Consider the following 16243-nt stretch of genomic DNA (forward strand, 5'->3'; position numbering starts at 1 on the left):
CAGTTGACCAACCCCCCCGTTCAGCTCCACCCCCTTCCGTGCACTTGCGGCTTGATTAATTGCCGATTTGTTGGCGTATTTTGTGCTTTTGTTGTTCAGCAGGACACAAATACACACACTCAGACACCCACACATAGAAACACGAACATTGTCATTGTGTTGTAGTGGACGACGGGTCCTTGGTAATTGCCTCACCGTTGTAGCGCTCCTTGTTGTCCTAATCGATTTGGCCGGCACGGCACAGTGGCACCGGGTCGGGTCAGGTGAGAGGCAGAGCCGTATAATCAGGATCAGGGCTAGTTTGTTATCGGCGTTGTTTGTGCGATTGCTGCACAGTTTGCGGAAATTTATGGTGGGCTTGCAATAATACCCCGGCCATTTTATGCATAATTAGTTTTTAGATGTATCCAGTAAATGTCATTAATTAGCTTTCTAGTTTAAGGGAAGGGGTTTCCTGCTGGTATTTGTAGGGGTTAGTGTTATTTAAGGGACCTTTTTTCAAGAGGAAAAATAAGTGAAGTTAGAAGAAACCGAAAGAAAAAAGCTTACAAGCTTTGCTAAGGTTTTTTTTGATATTAATTTAAAAATACATAATACTTTGCAGACTAAAAAACAAATTTTTTTTAGAGAATTATAATTACAGATTTGATAAGAAGACTTTTAAACTGATGTGGAATTATTTAATATTTTATATTTTAAAATCAGATTTAATTGTGCTTACATTTGCGGTATTTAAGCGTATTTAAGAAGTGTAAACGATTTTTGTGTTCCAAGTAAATATTTTTCTAACTTAATATCTCGTATTTAATTTGAATAAACAGAAAGTCTTTCGGACTATTAAAATTTTACATCCCGAATTGTTATAGCAAATTAAATTCATTAAATTTCAATGAAATATATTTAATTTATTGAACCAAATAATGTATTGAACTTCATTTGATTGCGCTCACTTAAATCAACATTTTCGGGCATATTAAAAAGCGTTTGACTTCATTTTCTGAATTGAAAATTAAATGTCGGCTTGTTAAGTAATCAAGTTATGTGCAGAAATATTTACTTTAGCTTTTTGCTGCCTCGGGCTGTAGTTTTAGGGTCTTTCGGGTGTACAAAAGTTCAAAGGTTATGCAAACAAAATACATATCCGCCGTAGCCCCGGGTCGAAAATGGCAGGTTTTTTGGGGGAGAGGATGGGAGGATGGGTGGTTAGACTCCAAAGAAAAGTCATCTGCAAACACACACATAAGTTAGAAAGCATTTTGAATAAAAATTCGGTTTTCAATTTAATATTTTATTTATCATTCGACGAACGCCACGTGGAATGGGTGACCGGAAATATGAATTGTGGCAAGGTTTATTGCACGTGTGCCAGTGCGGGTGTGTGTGTGTGTATTCAGGCAGCTCTTTCAATGCCAGAAAATGGTAATAAAAAGGATGCCAAGTGTGGAGGTTGGTGTTGCCACAAATTGGGTTTACAAATTCGCCAGAGAGACGTGCCCAACTATAAAGCAAGGTTATTGGCAAGGACCAGCATCGCTGAATGGTTTGCGGGGTTGCCAGGGGAAAGGGCGTGCGGAAGGCACACTCATCTACACTTCAATTTCAATTGGCATTCCAAGGGATCCCACACTCTGCTCCGTTTCCCCTTAGCCGATCCTTTCAGTTTGCGCCAAAGCAGCCACAAAAATGTCGTTGCGAGCAAACAAATTCTTATCGGAAGGGCACAAAGCAAAAGTCCTGAACGCAGATGAAGGAGCTGCCATGTTGGGAAGAGCCCGCACGGTATTCACACTTGTGGTCAAAATAATAATCGGGAAGTACAAATATAATCAAATAATTCAATGTTTAAGGTATACTCTTCGGCTTCGGATATATTCCTAAGTAAAAGCGATATAATTATTTATATATTCTTGTGATTCTACTACCCTAACCATTGCTGTATGACTCTGAATGCCTTTGGGCTGCGTAATGCACCTTCTATTTGAAGCTGGTAAGCATTTACCCATCCTCCTTTTCACCAAAAACGAACCGAAAATTGTTCTACGCCTCATTTCCTAGGCTTTCCGAAGGTAGTGGGGAAATATTGAAAAGAAATTTCATTGCATACCTCGAGGCCAATGCACACACAGCCACACATAAAGTCGTAAAGTCGTGTATTTGCCAAGGCAGAACTAGTTCTTCGCTGTGTGCTATGCAGATGGGCTTGATACGGGGCAAAAGGGTCGAAGTTGTCGCCGTCGTAAGCGTCAACATTATCGTCATCAGCAGAATTTCCGCAGTTCCCTTTTTTGTGCTTTATCATCGTATAGCTAGTGAATGAATAGCAATAGCGAGGCCGACAACCAAAACATCAACACCCTCGAATGGCAACAGCCACAACACCAACAACGCCACTTTGTCAGCGGCAGAGAACAGTAACAGCGAGGAGTGGAGGGGGATATGAGGAGGCGGTAAGATGTCAGAGGTCAGAAGGCAGCAGCAGCAACAACAATGGCCAGGCTTCAAGCAGCTTACAAGTGCGGCATGTTGCTGCCGTTATCGTTCGCTTTTCACTCTCAACTCGAGCAGAGGAGGCCAAAGACAGGATCAGGAGCAGGAATAGAAGCAGTAGCAGGAGCAGAAACAAGAGCGGAAGGAGCAGGAAGTAGAGGACCTGTACTAGCAGAGACTCAGGCAATCGAGGAAGAACAGCCACAACACACATGGTGAACAGTGGAATACAGGGTTTTATTAACCAAAATTTGACTACAAATTAATTGTTAATTTTTTTTACCATTCAAAAACTGAAAATTAACTTAATTTTTTATTAAATTAATTATTATAATAATTACTATATGCATTTTGTGACTTTTTATGAGCCTAAATCCTTACAGATCCTAGTAATATTTTCAGCTTCCTCTCCACTGTGAGCCTCACCTCACATGCTCCCATAAGTACTGGGGAAAGCAGCAGACAAACAGGGCTGCGGTTGGCTTTTGTTGAAGACAATATATCATAGCATCAGCACCGAATGTGGACACCACATTCCTGCCATCCTCCCATCCCACCTTCATGGCTACCCACAACACACACCATTTGTATGTGTTGTGCTTATGTAAAGTGAAAATTTTCGATTTTTTATACACAACACAATGAAAAAAGAGCACAAAATTCTGTTACTCTGGCTGGAGAACACAACACACAACATCGGTACACCTCGCACACCACACTCAAACACGCCCCGCCCACTGCTGGGAAGTGTGCCTATCGTCCGATGGTTGTGTGCCATCAAAATTACGTATACGTAACGTTGTTGCTGCTGCTGTTGATTCTTTACTGCCGGTGTTGCTGTCCTTTTAATACGGCACATAAATTATTGTAAGACTGCAGATTGGGGGATGTTTGGCAACATTTTGTTACGGTTCGCTCTTTTCACATTTTTTTTTTGTTGGTAAAATGAAAATATATCAAGTTGTGAAGGTGTGAATATCAGGTGACCAACAATGGTGAAAAATCTGCTTTAAAATATTAAAGCTTAAAAGTTTAAATGGCCAGAAATAATTCAATAGTACAAACAAGACCATTCACTGATCGGATGTAAGCACATCCCATTAGTTCAATTATTGGGGAAACTTGTTCCGTGAAACACTCGATCAAAAGCTGCCAAGCATAACTTATTAAAATCTCATATCTCTCCCTAACAATTGCCAGCAACAGAGATTCCTTAATGCCGAGACATGGCAACGATAGCTCCCCCTCATTCTTACCCATTCCCAAGCCCATTGCCCAGCCAAAGCCAAGCCATTGCTCTTTTTCCAGTTGATAGGAAACAAATTGAAGGGAATTCTGCCATTTAATAAATCATGTTTTGTCTGGCCTGGCTTGACAATAATAACTTGTGCTCGTGTGGTCACAGTGGCCATGTTGTGGGATGACCGCAGGACATGCGAAAGGACCAACCGATAGGTGGGCACCAGAACTTGCACCGAGACAAAATCCTAGCAGTGTTTTATTCCAGTTTATTTAATTAATTTTAATTTTAGTTTTGTATAAAATTATAAGTCTTCTAGATTCTCTTAGCTTTCCCAGTAGTTTTCTAAATTCCAATGGCTTCTCTATTTAATTTTTAATTAAACAGAAGCCACTTTCATGCGTTATAACAAAACAATGACTTTATTTTTTAGTTTTCCCATTTCCTCCTGTGTAGGACGAAGGTCCTGTGCTCCAACTGGTGTTGGCAACTGCGTGAAAGTGACCGCAGGAGCTTCCGCCCAAGCAAAAACATAAACTCGCACACAACTTTTTCGAAGGCAAAAGGGGCGGCCGAGTTACATAAGTTGCGTTTATTATTTTCGTGTGCGCGTGGTGTGTGTTTGTGTGTGTCCTGGCAAGTTTTGCGCTTGTTTTCTGGACAGCACAAAATAACGAGCTACAGCGAAAGCTCCGAGCTGAGCACTTTCTGCATAACTTGGCCAGATCCAGAGCCAGAGCCAGAGCTAGAACCAAGACCAATACCCCACCTTAAGTCCTGGCAATTGTTCGCCGGCCATTGTAGTTGAACCGGGAGCAGTAACGGGAGTCACTTGTTCGCCGGAATGGTCAGAGGAGAGCTCCTGACTCCACGCTGCTCCTGACTGCTCACTGCTGACTGCTGACTCCTGGCCGAAGGGCTAGACCATTGTATATATGGAGCTTGTGGTCCTTGGGGAAATTCCTGTCCATTGTACATGACTTTTGATATTTATGGGTAATTTCGTTTGCGTTTGCAGCATTTCAATGCGGCCAGGTGAGGAGCGGCGGCATAAATCAACATTTTGTTTTTTAATTTGCTCCGTCTGTGACTCTGACTCTGGCTGTGACTGTGACTCTGACAATGGCGTTGGATCCGCCGCATATATATCAACAATGCCCAGGCGATAAGCCGGCAACTGGTCCGCTTCAAGTTTTACAATTAGGCGGGGCCCAGAATTTATTACGGCGATTTTATCAAATAAATGGCGGCACTTGGCGCACAATTAATAATAAACTTTTGTATTTTTCGCTGCCCTTTTTTACGCTCTTCGGGGACCGATCCGGCGACAAAACATAGCTTTTGGCCATATAAACGGAGCAAGGGAACACCAAAATGTACCAGAGGACGAAGGACCAATGTCTCGACACTGGAGAGACTCGCAGCCATTTACCTTCGTCAACGTGCTGACATATGGAATTTTTAATTCGGTTAAATTTTTCTCACCTGTCATCGTAGACAAATCCAGCGTTAAGTGTGTTTAGGTACAGGACAAAAGCCAGCGCCGAGCAGCCGGCGAGTCCTGCGTAGTCCTTGGGCGACAGGGACGTGCTGCAAAAACGAGACAGACAGTCAGACAGACGAATGTAGTGGCCGGGGCATAAATATAAAAGTCGAGTGTCATAAAATATATGCTGAAATTCATTCTCGAAGGCTTCTCCTGTAGCAACGGCAATGGCAACAAACGGAGAACAAAGCACTTAATCCTGACTGAGGCAGGTCGTCTTCCTCGTCCAGATGGGCCTTTCTCTGCGGCATTTTCGTTATGACAACATTTACATATTTTCCTTTTTTATACTCTGCCGCTGCTGCTGCCATTGCCTTTGCTGTTGCTGTTGGTGATGCCTTAAGCACGATTTAATTACTTAATTTTTTAGAATATTCAAGGTGGGCGAAATTCCAAATTGTATAAATACATTTAAAGGGGAGAATTTCTTCAGCTTAATTATTTATTCAGGAATTCATAGCATGTACTTGGTATTTAATGTGTGTCACTTTAATTCAAAAAGCGGCCTTTATTTGCACTCGAAACAGCATTTATTTAATTAGTAATTCATTGGAACATTTGAAAAAGAACTAGTTGATAAATGCATTATTTAATTAAGTCGATTTGGGTAATTTAAAACTGTTTTTTCATCTCTCTGCTATGAATTTAAAGCATATAAATCATTTAAAGCTGAAGTATTTCGTTTGATTTAAATAAAAGTTGATCTTTTTATGAATTTATTTTTAGTTCAAAGCCTTTAAAATTCTACAAATGTTAAAACGAAATATTTATGATTGCCATGATGAGTTGTTATATACATTTTTTCTCTGAGAAATTGCTTTATATTAATCTAAAAGCACCTTCCTTCCTTCAAATCACATATTTTTGGAGCACCTGAAGCAACCCCCATTTGATGGATGGAATTATCTCAGTCGCCGTGCGCAATCAGCAATCAAAACTGTTGAATGCATACAAGTCCCAACGATGATGCACGTAGCTAATGATTATGACCGGGAACGGAGTGGAATAGCTACGGCTGGACAAATGCCATCATCAGAACCATCCCCAATGCCATTGTCGTCGTTTCGGTGGTCAGCGTGTCTGTTCTGGTGGCTCAACCCGTTTGTCGTGGCATTCTTCGTTTTATATTAGCCGCAGACATGTTGTGTTTACGTGGGGCTCTCTCTCCCCCGGAGACCCAGAGTCCCGGCGTTCCAGATCCCTTAGTATCCCGGATTCCAGCGCCCCCGCCAAAACCAGTTGACGGAAATTAAATGTTACGACGGCATTCTGGATCGTCCTGTCCGGCAAAACACGGAACATGCAATACGGGAATACAAGCTCTGAAATGCAGAATACAGCAATGGCATTCCCATTGTAATACTCCTTCCCCCTTGGCACTGCCGTTGCTGGATTCCGGAATCGGGGCATCAGTCCGCCGCTCCTCATCTGTTTTCGCAGTGGTCGCCGGAGGTGGTGTTGTTGTCATCATCACCATCAGCACCATTACGAATAATGAGTGTGGCTTCTGGGGGTGGGTGGGGTTTTTCCCCACTCACTGCGTAGTCGCCTTGGTCATGGCATGAAAATTGTTATCTCGCACATTGCAGACGATTTCCGGCAGGCATTTGGACCACGTATGCACACAGACGGGAGGCTAACGCGACTGCGACTGTGACTCCGATCCAGATTGGGATTCTGATGATGGCGGAAGGTCAACAGAAATTAAGTTCGCACCGTTTGAAAATTACAATGGCGCCAGAGCAAATGGGAAATGTAATCCTTTGTAATCAGACTTAAGGATATGATACTAGACTTCGAAATAGAATATTTTAACAATTTAAAAACTCTCATCCAAGTGCTAAGGATGTTTAACTTTGTTTTGTTAAATATTAATTATTACGCAGTTATTATTTTTGTAGTTTTTGGAATATTAAACCTTCTACTTTGAAAGTGCTTTCTCATATCAAGCATTTTACTTTAATTTTCCTTTACTTTAATTAACAAAATTGTTCTCAAGCAGGATAAGATCCTCCTCCTTAAGCAACTCAACAATGCTATCTTTGTATAATGCTAATACTCTTGTTTCTATGGAGCCCCCAAAATGCAGGCAGAAGCTAATAAGAAGCAACCGATTTTGGTTCAATCAGGAGCCATAAGCCCCTGGAACCAAATTAGCTGGCATTCAATAGCCCAGTGAGGCCCCATCTTATTCAGATCATCCACCCTTTTCCCTTTGGTCTTGCGAAGGACAACACTTAGGCCCAACACACACACACTACACACAGGCGAGGCGTAACCAATACCCCAACATTTCTCTTCCTCTTTCGGCTTCGCAATGACGCTGCTAATGAGCTCTAATAACGATAATGACGACCACGCAAATAGTAAATATAAATACACAAGCTTATATATGGAATATGTTCATATATATACATACGTCTGCGGGTGGGACCAATGAATGGCCCTCATTTGGGGGCATGATAATGGGTCCTGGCCCTGGGGAGATGCAACTGATTGGCATTGTCGAGGATGAAAGCGATAGTTCGCCGGAATATGCCTCTTAAATATAATGATTTCCCAAAAAATGCCAAAGTGATTTTCGTGGAAGAGGGAAATGCTAACGACAGCTGATGAGTGCCTATGCAAACTCATCAGTATCAGTTTTGGTAGCAGTATGACAGGAAATTTATATACATTTTATTTAAGGGTTCATGCCTAAGTTTTCTATTTTGGTAGGTCTTCATCTTTTCTTTATAAAAATATATAATAGCTCAGAGATATGCATTATTTAAGCTCATGTTTCACCATTATAAAATGTTCCATCCCCTGAACAAATATATTTTATAATAATTCCGTTTCATCCCTGGAACAAAAATGGCTGTCAAAGCACCATAAAGCCCACCATAGCCACAAAAGAACAAATTAATTAAATCATTTTAAACATAATTCAAACCAATTTAAATATGTATCCGCTCCATAGGCATAAGCCCACCTCTCCACAGCGCCCTAATGACATCCCCTAAATCCCGTAATTCCCTCTCGATACTTTAAATAAGCGCTTTAATTAAATTTATTGATTTTTGCATTTTAAGCTTTCGGTTTGTTTCGCCTGCAGACAGACTGTGAGCTCGAGGCATTTACTCAGCCGCTGTCGTCAGTGTTTTTTCGGAAATTCGACGACAAACTTAACCCCGACAGAGCAGACGCCGCCAGGTGTTGGGCAAAAGTTGGAAACAAAGCGCAGACAGGACCTCCTCAAGCAGCGCAATTAATTTCGATTGTCGAAAATAAAGCGAGACAATCACGGGGACGGCGGCGAGAACTGGGAGCGTCAAAGTATATATATTAATCAAATGGCGCCATAGACGAGGACAGCCGGAAGGGCGGGGTAAGGCGAGGACTTTGAGTAGCGCACCCTCCAGACGCGTCCTGTCTGCCGACATGAAGAGGCCTCAAGGTCCTAACGAAAGTCGTCCCGTCCTCCACACCGCCGCCTTCCTAAATTACTTTGCTAATTTTCCTGTGCCATCTGTCCTTGCAGCGCCACTGTCTATGTCCCCCACATACACTTGAATCCCCTTTGAAGGACTCGCTTGAAAAGTCAAAGTGCAATTAGCTAGCAGCTGCGTTCTTCTTTTTTTTATGAGTACAAATATTTATTTTCAATTTCGTATGCAAATGTCACAGCCACGTAGCGTTTCCTACATTAATCACAGCTGCACCCACGTTGTTCTCAGTGGACGATGATGTGGCGTGGGAGCAGAAAAAATAATTAGGTTGTCATGTTTACGGCGCTGAAATTAGCTGGCAGTATCGGAATGGCACATCTTTGATGTTGATCTCGGGGCAGGGCAAAGTAAGTATTCGAAAAAGGCGGAAATTTCCATGACTTTTCACTTTTCCACCTTGCCTTTTTGCCCGTTATGAAACCAGCTTTCGAGTTGACCTTATTTCTGGTATGCACAGCTAATAAAATGAAATGTTATAAAATTCAATTTGTAGAATTTCATTTTCAAACCCGGAAAACATTTCAATTAAAAACTTATCTTGATTTGATGCAACTTTTATAGCTAAGAAAATTTAGAAAAGAATTGTGACATCGACTTGCATTTTTGTCCTGTGTAACTGAGACGGAAATTGCAGCAAATACAGGCACAAGTACAAGCGCAGCACACCTTAAACCGGAAGCGGAAACATTATTCCCAAAATGTCAAAAAACATAACAGAAAGCCATTAGACACACTTTTGTTTCTGGGTCAGCCAGCAGACTTCCCGACTTCCAAAAGTGAAACTCGGGAAAGGAAAAAGCCAAAATTGTCTGAGGCCCGGGTGGCAAAAAACGCAAGTGAGAGAGAGAGAGAGCTGAAACAAAACGAGTTGGACGAGGACTTTGTGGGCGTTTGGACAGGAACTCGACGGCGATTCCGGCACTGACCAGGCCACTCTCCTACCCGATACCCGGGTCGCACGGAAATCAAGTTGTGTCAACAGCTTAAAAGCCAAAATGTAATAAGCCAGGGAAATGTAATGTAATAAAATATCAAATATAAAATGGCGATGGTCCTGGCGGGGGAGCATTTGTTGCCATTAAAGTTTCACTTTGAAATTGGAGGCAGACGGAGGGGCCAGGGAAACCGAGGCCGCAGCCAAGCAAACTGGGGAATCTAACAATATCACGGAACTGGGATGCTCTTATAGTCAGATCTTAAATTCTGAACTATATTTCTAAAGATCTAAACAGATCTAATTTTGTAAGGCGTCTAAAAGGACACCTCTTTATCTCGCTTACATATTTCCAAATCCTTCAAAGACTTTTTAGGGATAATCGCATATATATATGAACCTAAAAAAGCGATTAAAATCTGTGCCAGAGCTCTGTAATAAATAATATTGTGGCAAGCTTAAGGCCAAAGTAAATATGCCCGGGTCAAGGGCCATTAAACGGATTGCTTGCCTTTGGATTTTGTGTAGCCGCAAAATATGCAATATTTTATTATTGTTGCCCCGAACAGTATGCAACACTTTATTTCAGCGCCATGCGTTTCCGCTTCAGCTTGGATTTCCTTTTGCGAAGCAGACGGAGAATAAGGAAAATGAGGAGAAGGTGGCTCTCGGCAAATCTGGAACAGTTCCAAGCCTTGACTCCTCGACGCCTGCTCTTGTGTGAGTGCCAAAAAGTATGCTAGATAGTTTTTACATGCGATTTGAATGAGCACAAACGGATATCGCGCTGTGCGCTGAAACGCCTTAAGTGGCACTCGGAATCATTTTAAAACACTCCAAAGCTGTTTCTGGTGAAGAAAATTATTTCTAGCTGGCAAGTTTCTCTTGGCCAAGAGAGTCTGCGGTTCCGCACTTTATTAGGGGATTCCGCACACACATACTACATTCAAAGCTTGGCATTATAAATTTTTGCTTTGAATTTGAGAAGAAACTTTTTGCGCATTGATACGCCACATAATTGAGTTCACAAACGGAAGTTCTCTCTGCGGCCGCTTCTCAACCCCCTCCTATCCATGAGACATTGAACCAAAACAACAAATAAATGTTTGTAAACTTTTCTCACCAGGTTTTTTGTATTTATTGTGCGCCTGCCTATTCAGTTTGTTCCTTTATTATTTCCATTTTTTTTACTCGATTCAAGAGTTCAATCAACCCTTTGAAAGTTGGCCGTAACAAAAAGTTGTGAATAACTCGGCTCTGTTGGCCACTCAGACTTTTTAATGACCATCCCGGCGGGACAGAACTTTCCTTTCGAATGCCTTGCCCGAAATACAAATTAAAGGCCGAGCAGCAGCAGACTCGTATCCTGTGTCCTGTATCGTAAAATGGGCAGGACCTAGCTGGCCCGGCGTTAATTTTATGTCTTGCAGTATGTTGCACGCAATGTAAATGCTAATTAAGAACGGCGGCAAGTGTCTGTGTCCGTGTCTGGAGCTGGGAAATCGAAGGGGCGGCACTTGCCGCCTAATTGCGTAAACCAAGCGTTTGATTGGTATTTGCACAGCAATTGACATTAAATAGTTGAATCAATAAAAAATTAAAACGGATGCCCACCACAACAACGGCAATCAAGTGCGACTTTCGGCAAATATTTAATGTGCTCTGGGGGGAGTCAGGGTTAAACAGGCGCGGGGCTGGGAGCATTGTTTTAACCATCACCCCCCGCCTAATGACTAACTAAACAAGCTGTTATTCCCCCAGCGATATTATAGAGCAACAATATTATTATTAGCCCCAACGGCGAACGGTCATTGGCCTACTCCAATGGAAGAAGTCAAGAAACCTCAATTAGGCTGTCAATCAACACATCAAACGGAGTCAAGTCGCCTCGTTTTAGTCGTCGACATTCCGCCAAATAATAGAGCTATTGATTTTCCACCCCTTAGCCTCCAATCCTGACCCCGTTCTAATGATTCTCGCGGCTCGCTGCCCGTGGGCGTTGGCTGACATGCCCCAGGCAGCTCTTGATCGCCTAATTAGCTGCCTGTCCGCCGAATGGATGCCTCCTGATTTTCGCTCCTCTGGCTGGAAAAGGAGCACAAAGCCCGTAGAAATTACCCGTCAAATAAGGCAAATAATATTTCGCAGTCAGTTCAAGTGCTTACAAAATGCTAAAGTGTCCGTTGAGTAAATATTTAGGTATGTAAAGCTTATTTAGTTAAGTTCAGGTAGTCATTAAAGGAGTTAGAAAACAAGGCAAGATATTAAACAGTATAATTTAAATAGAAATGTATCCCCATTTTCCAGAATTTTCATCTGAAATCTCTTACTTGAAGATTGCTGCCACTTCAAAATTTAAGCTTCTCATATATTTCTCAGCAAAACAAATAAATATATCTCCTGAGTATCGGATTATCCATTTGTTTATGTCTGCTAATTGCCCCGAAGAACAACCACTTCAGAGGCTGAATTTTCCCGTATGAGAAGAGAGGTTTCGAAGCAGGAATGTGAAAGAGTGAGGTGAGTTCCCGCCAGTTGATAAACGAGCGGAACTGCAAGGAACTGACTGAATCTGACTGAATCTAAGCCTTTGTTCGATTTAATTATCGGTTGCACAAAGAGCTGGGCGGGCAAAGTCTTGCCGGGCTCCGAGGGCACATCCTTGTGGCATGTGGCATTTGGCAGGGATGTAACAAAAAACCAATAACGAAAGTGGAGTTGCACTGCCGGCGATGTCAGCATCCGTGCAGGATCCCAATCCCACCCGTCGCCCACGAGGAATGCTGAATGCTGCTTGCCCCTTTATCGATTAGCGCTTGTAACGGCCCCTACCTTTGGGAATGTTTGTGCACTTAGGAAAAAAGATTTGCCTAGATTGTAAGGACCAAAAAGGCAATGGATATTTTTAACAGAATATATGAAATATTCAAACTATAAAGAAAATATTAGTATGTATATACAAGTTTAAAGTTTCTTCAAGTGTACATACAGTGTACACAAACAAACATGTTACTAAAACTGCTGTAACCAGTGACCTCTCATCCCCAGACCCCACCAAAGGGCTGGGGGCTAAGAGAGAGGCTACCAGAGCAAATGACGCTGCAAATGAAAGCAGGAAACGTTGCCGCATTCATTCATTTTACACACAAAAGCCATTAACCGCTTTGATTCCATTGTTTTGTTTGTCATCATCATCATCAGCAGCAGTAGCAGAGCCGCCATCAGCCCCACCCCCTTCTACACCCCCACCCATTTCCAGTCCCAAACCCACTCCCAATCCACGTGGAAATACAGGAACTTCTGCCACTTCAATTCCCCGTTCCCTTCAAGGGGTCACGGGTCACCAGAGGACAAGGGTATGAAGCGAAGTCAAGGCTGTGATTTACACGATTTGCCATTTGATTTTTAATGGACTTGGCGTCATAGAATCTGACACTAAATCCGAGGGCAGCTCGGTTCACTTTAAATAAATTGAATTCGCTGAGGGGCTAAATGTCGGCCCCAGAGAATGTCTACCCAGAGAATAGTTTCCTTTAAAAGTGATACTTTTTATGGTATTCCTTAAATAAATTAAATACAAATAATAATTAGATTATCCTTTAGAAAGGATTTCAAAACCGTATAACTTTAGTAGACCTTTAAAGCTTGTAAAGTACACCTCTCTTAAATTAGTTACCATAATTAAATGAATCTTGAAATCTGTTTCTTTGTTATTCTTTATTCGATCCCTCTTTTCTCACCTATGACCTTAGGACGCTTCCATGGGGCTCTAAACCAAGCACTTTTCACCCATTTCAGGCATTGTTGTCCCTCTTGCGCCCCAATATTATTATTATTGAAAGACTTTTGCTGAGCTGCGGGTTTTATAAAGTGCTTGCGGTTCCTCTTTTCCCCAGTTATCCGTGCCGTGGACCATCAACCGGCGCGGACCCCGTAGACGGTCTCCGTCCGGTGATTGCAAAAAACGACTCTTGCGGAAAAATCAACATTGCACAAAAGTTTTCAACGCTCTCGTACCGCCGCCCAGACTCGCTATCACCATCACCCACCACCACCTACTACTGCCCGTCGTCATCCTTCATTTCGCTCCCTTTGCATTGCTTTTTTGTTTTGGCTTAGCGCTGATGATGTATGCACTTTGAAAGAGTTGAGCAAAGTGGTTTTTCGGGTTTGATGAGCTAACGTCAAGTCCACCGCCCCCATGGCCATGCCCATTTTCCGGCTGAGAAATATGAGCATGTGCTGGTGTTTGATTTCCCCGAATCCGTGTGTTTGATTTGGACTGCTGCCATGAAGTTATTAATGGACTTCAATGGGGTTTCAATTATGCGATTTCTGCGATTTGAATTTGAATGATATTTTGATTGTTTGCGCTTGCATTTTATCCGAGGTTTGGTGCTCTGAAATGCATTGCTTAATTTAATCAGAGCCACTAATGGCTTTGCCATGGGGTTAACTCAAGCGTCAATTAATTGGCGAACAAATCATACAGAAAATAAATAAATTGCCTGATATCAAAGAATTTATTAACGCTAAAAGAATTGATTTGCGTAACTCTTAATTTTAAATAACATCAATTCAATGCAGTTTAATTTGAATAAATAATAAAACGTTATTATGGCGAATATAACCGATTATATTAAAATGTTTTCGTGGTCACATTTCATAATCGATCGTAAACGATCTGAGGTGGTCGCCGCATCCTATGTCGTCCACAAACCTCAACCTACATACCATATTATCGTTGGTAAAGGTAATTAGATCTGTTTTTGGATAAACGTCTTCGATGGCTGGCACGCCCAAGTCCCAGCATCTCTCCGCCACCTTGTATACCAGGTCGTGATTTGCGAGAGTTTTACCAAGAAAATGAATTTTGAGACAGTGTGCGGGAATTTGAAGGATTTGTTGTAATTGTCCCTTTAAATCGCAAACCAAGGCTTCGTCCGGAATTTTGATTTTTTGACAATGACTAGATATAACAGTGTCTTCCACGAATAATTTAATATGCATCATTTTGTTTTAATTTTTGTTTTTGTTTAAGAAGAAATTCTACTAAAAAATTGTGTTAATTGTAGGAAAGCAAAAATTTGACTGAGATAACTATTCCTTATTCCTTAATATAAATCAAGGCTAACGTGATTAAGGTTAGGTTATGATTTTATAAATTTGTAAGCTTCTTTATTTCTGGCGGACTTATTGCACACTAGTCTCAATTCGTCGATATTCAACACTGATTTCTCGTCGATCTGGCAGCCCCAAAAGAAAGCTTTTCTATCTCGTGGTTTTTACGACCGGATAGAGAAAAGGTAATTCTTATTTCCAAATATAGTTCGTAAACTTGAGTTAAATAACAGGAAAGTGTCCTTAGTGCTACAGGAAACCCAGAGTATAAGGAAAACAACTGCAATGAAGCGAAAAATGCAAGAACTTGATAAGCAATCGGATATTCAGGTAACTCTGTTCGGAGATGCTTATATCGCAGATTCAAAGACTCCTACGGAAACCGATGTGCTCAATATCTATAAGGACCTGTCCAAGCTGACAGACATAGAGCGCCATCTGAATTTGCTATACAGGTATGTAAGTTGTGAGCCTGTCCCTTGATTTCCAGGTTAATGGGAGCTAATATGTAAACGCTTTCTTGTAGACCCTTCGCCTGCTTCATCAACACAAAGTGTCATTACAATCTGATGAATCTGAGCCTCTGTATACCCGGCTGCACCTACGACCCCGACAGACATATGGCTCTGGTGACAACTCACCGTCGCCCCATAGCCACCATCAAGATCTACGCCAATGGTAACATATATTGTCAGGCCTTTAACCGGATAAATGCCTATCAGGTTCTGTCCAACTTTTCGGAGGCACTGGCCGAATTGAGCGGATACTCCCCCTGTCTGCGTCAGCCCAAGTTCAACCTGGTCAACGCCACCTTCTGCATGCCGTTCCCCTTGGACCTGCAGGCACTTAACAGGCGTTATGAGCGCTCAACCGTGTACACTCCCAAGAAGTATCCGTTTCTGACCTATCGCATGAAGGACTCTATGATCAAGTTCGCCATCTTCCCCGTGGGCTATGTGTACGTGATGTTCTCCACCTATCCGGAACAGACCCGGCGGGCAATAGCCCATGTCCTGCGCGTCCTGTACACTTGCCGGGCTCCCAATCAGCAGAATCAAAGCGATCTTGAGCTCAGCCATGGCGATATCAACTTCAAGCTGCTTTGGGAGAAGGAGTTCCAGAGAGATGACGACTTTTCAATCCAATGGAAAGCCACATGCCGGTAGGCTATAGTTCTAAGATGCGGCAGGAGAATATTTTGAATATGCATAACGTTAATTTCTCCCCACAGTGAAAGTTTTCATCACATGCACATGAGCTTAAATGGCCCATAAATGTCCGGAATACTGCCCGGAGGGACACAAGTGTTTGAAACCGTTTTGTGCCTGCTTCAAAGTGTGCGATATACTATATGGGAAGTTTCTTCTAAAATAAAGCATGTTTTCACAAGTCACTGCCTTTTATTGGAATCCCCCGGGAGAAAC

General features: G+C 42.1%; 2 protein-coding genes across 4 annotated transcripts in view; one reads left to right on the forward strand and one right to left on the reverse strand.

Moving 5' to 3' along the window:
• Tmtc1 (Transmembrane O-mannosyltransferase targeting cadherins 1) overlaps positions 1-16243 on the reverse strand; it is a 46124-nt gene that overhangs the window by 10834 nt on the left and 19047 nt on the right. For 2 of the 3 annotated variants that reach the window (XM_041776007.2, XM_070287420.1), the window contains one exon: positions 5213-5317. The exons of the other annotated variant lie outside the window; for it this stretch is intronic. In XM_041776007.2, the coding sequence (XP_041631941.1) occupies positions 5213-5317 (105 nt within the window). The remainder of the gene's footprint in view (positions 1-5212; positions 5318-16243) is intronic. 3 annotated transcript variants of the gene reach the window in all.
• Trf5 (TBP-related factor 5) lies at positions 14864-16192 on the forward strand. The gene is made up of 4 exons (XM_017170610.2): positions 14864-15004; positions 15067-15274; positions 15346-15981; positions 16051-16192. Exons 2-4 carry the CDS (start codon positions 15105-15107, stop codon positions 16091-16093), a joined length of 849 nt encoding a protein of 282 aa, XP_017026099.2. The 5' UTR covers positions 14864-15004; positions 15067-15104; the 3' UTR covers positions 16094-16192.

The sequence above is a fragment of the Drosophila kikkawai genome, chromosome 2L (assembly GCF_030179895.1).
Source record: "Drosophila kikkawai strain 14028-0561.14 chromosome 2L, DkikHiC1v2, whole genome shotgun sequence".
Classification (NCBI taxonomy): domain Eukaryota; kingdom Metazoa; phylum Arthropoda; class Insecta; order Diptera; family Drosophilidae; genus Drosophila; species Drosophila kikkawai.

Coding starts and splice junctions, on each gene's coding strand:
- Trf5 (XM_017170610.2), top strand. CDS start 15,105: ATGAAGCGAAAAATGCAAGAACTTGATAAGCAATCGGATATTCAGGTA. Junction 15,275..15,345: donor CATCTGAATTTGCTATACAG/GTATGTAAGTTG, acceptor GCTTTCTTGTAG/ACCCTTCGCCTGCTTCATCA. Junction 15,982..16,050: donor CAATGGAAAGCCACATGCCG/GTAGGCTATAGT, acceptor TTCTCCCCACAG/TGAAAGTTTTCATCACATGC.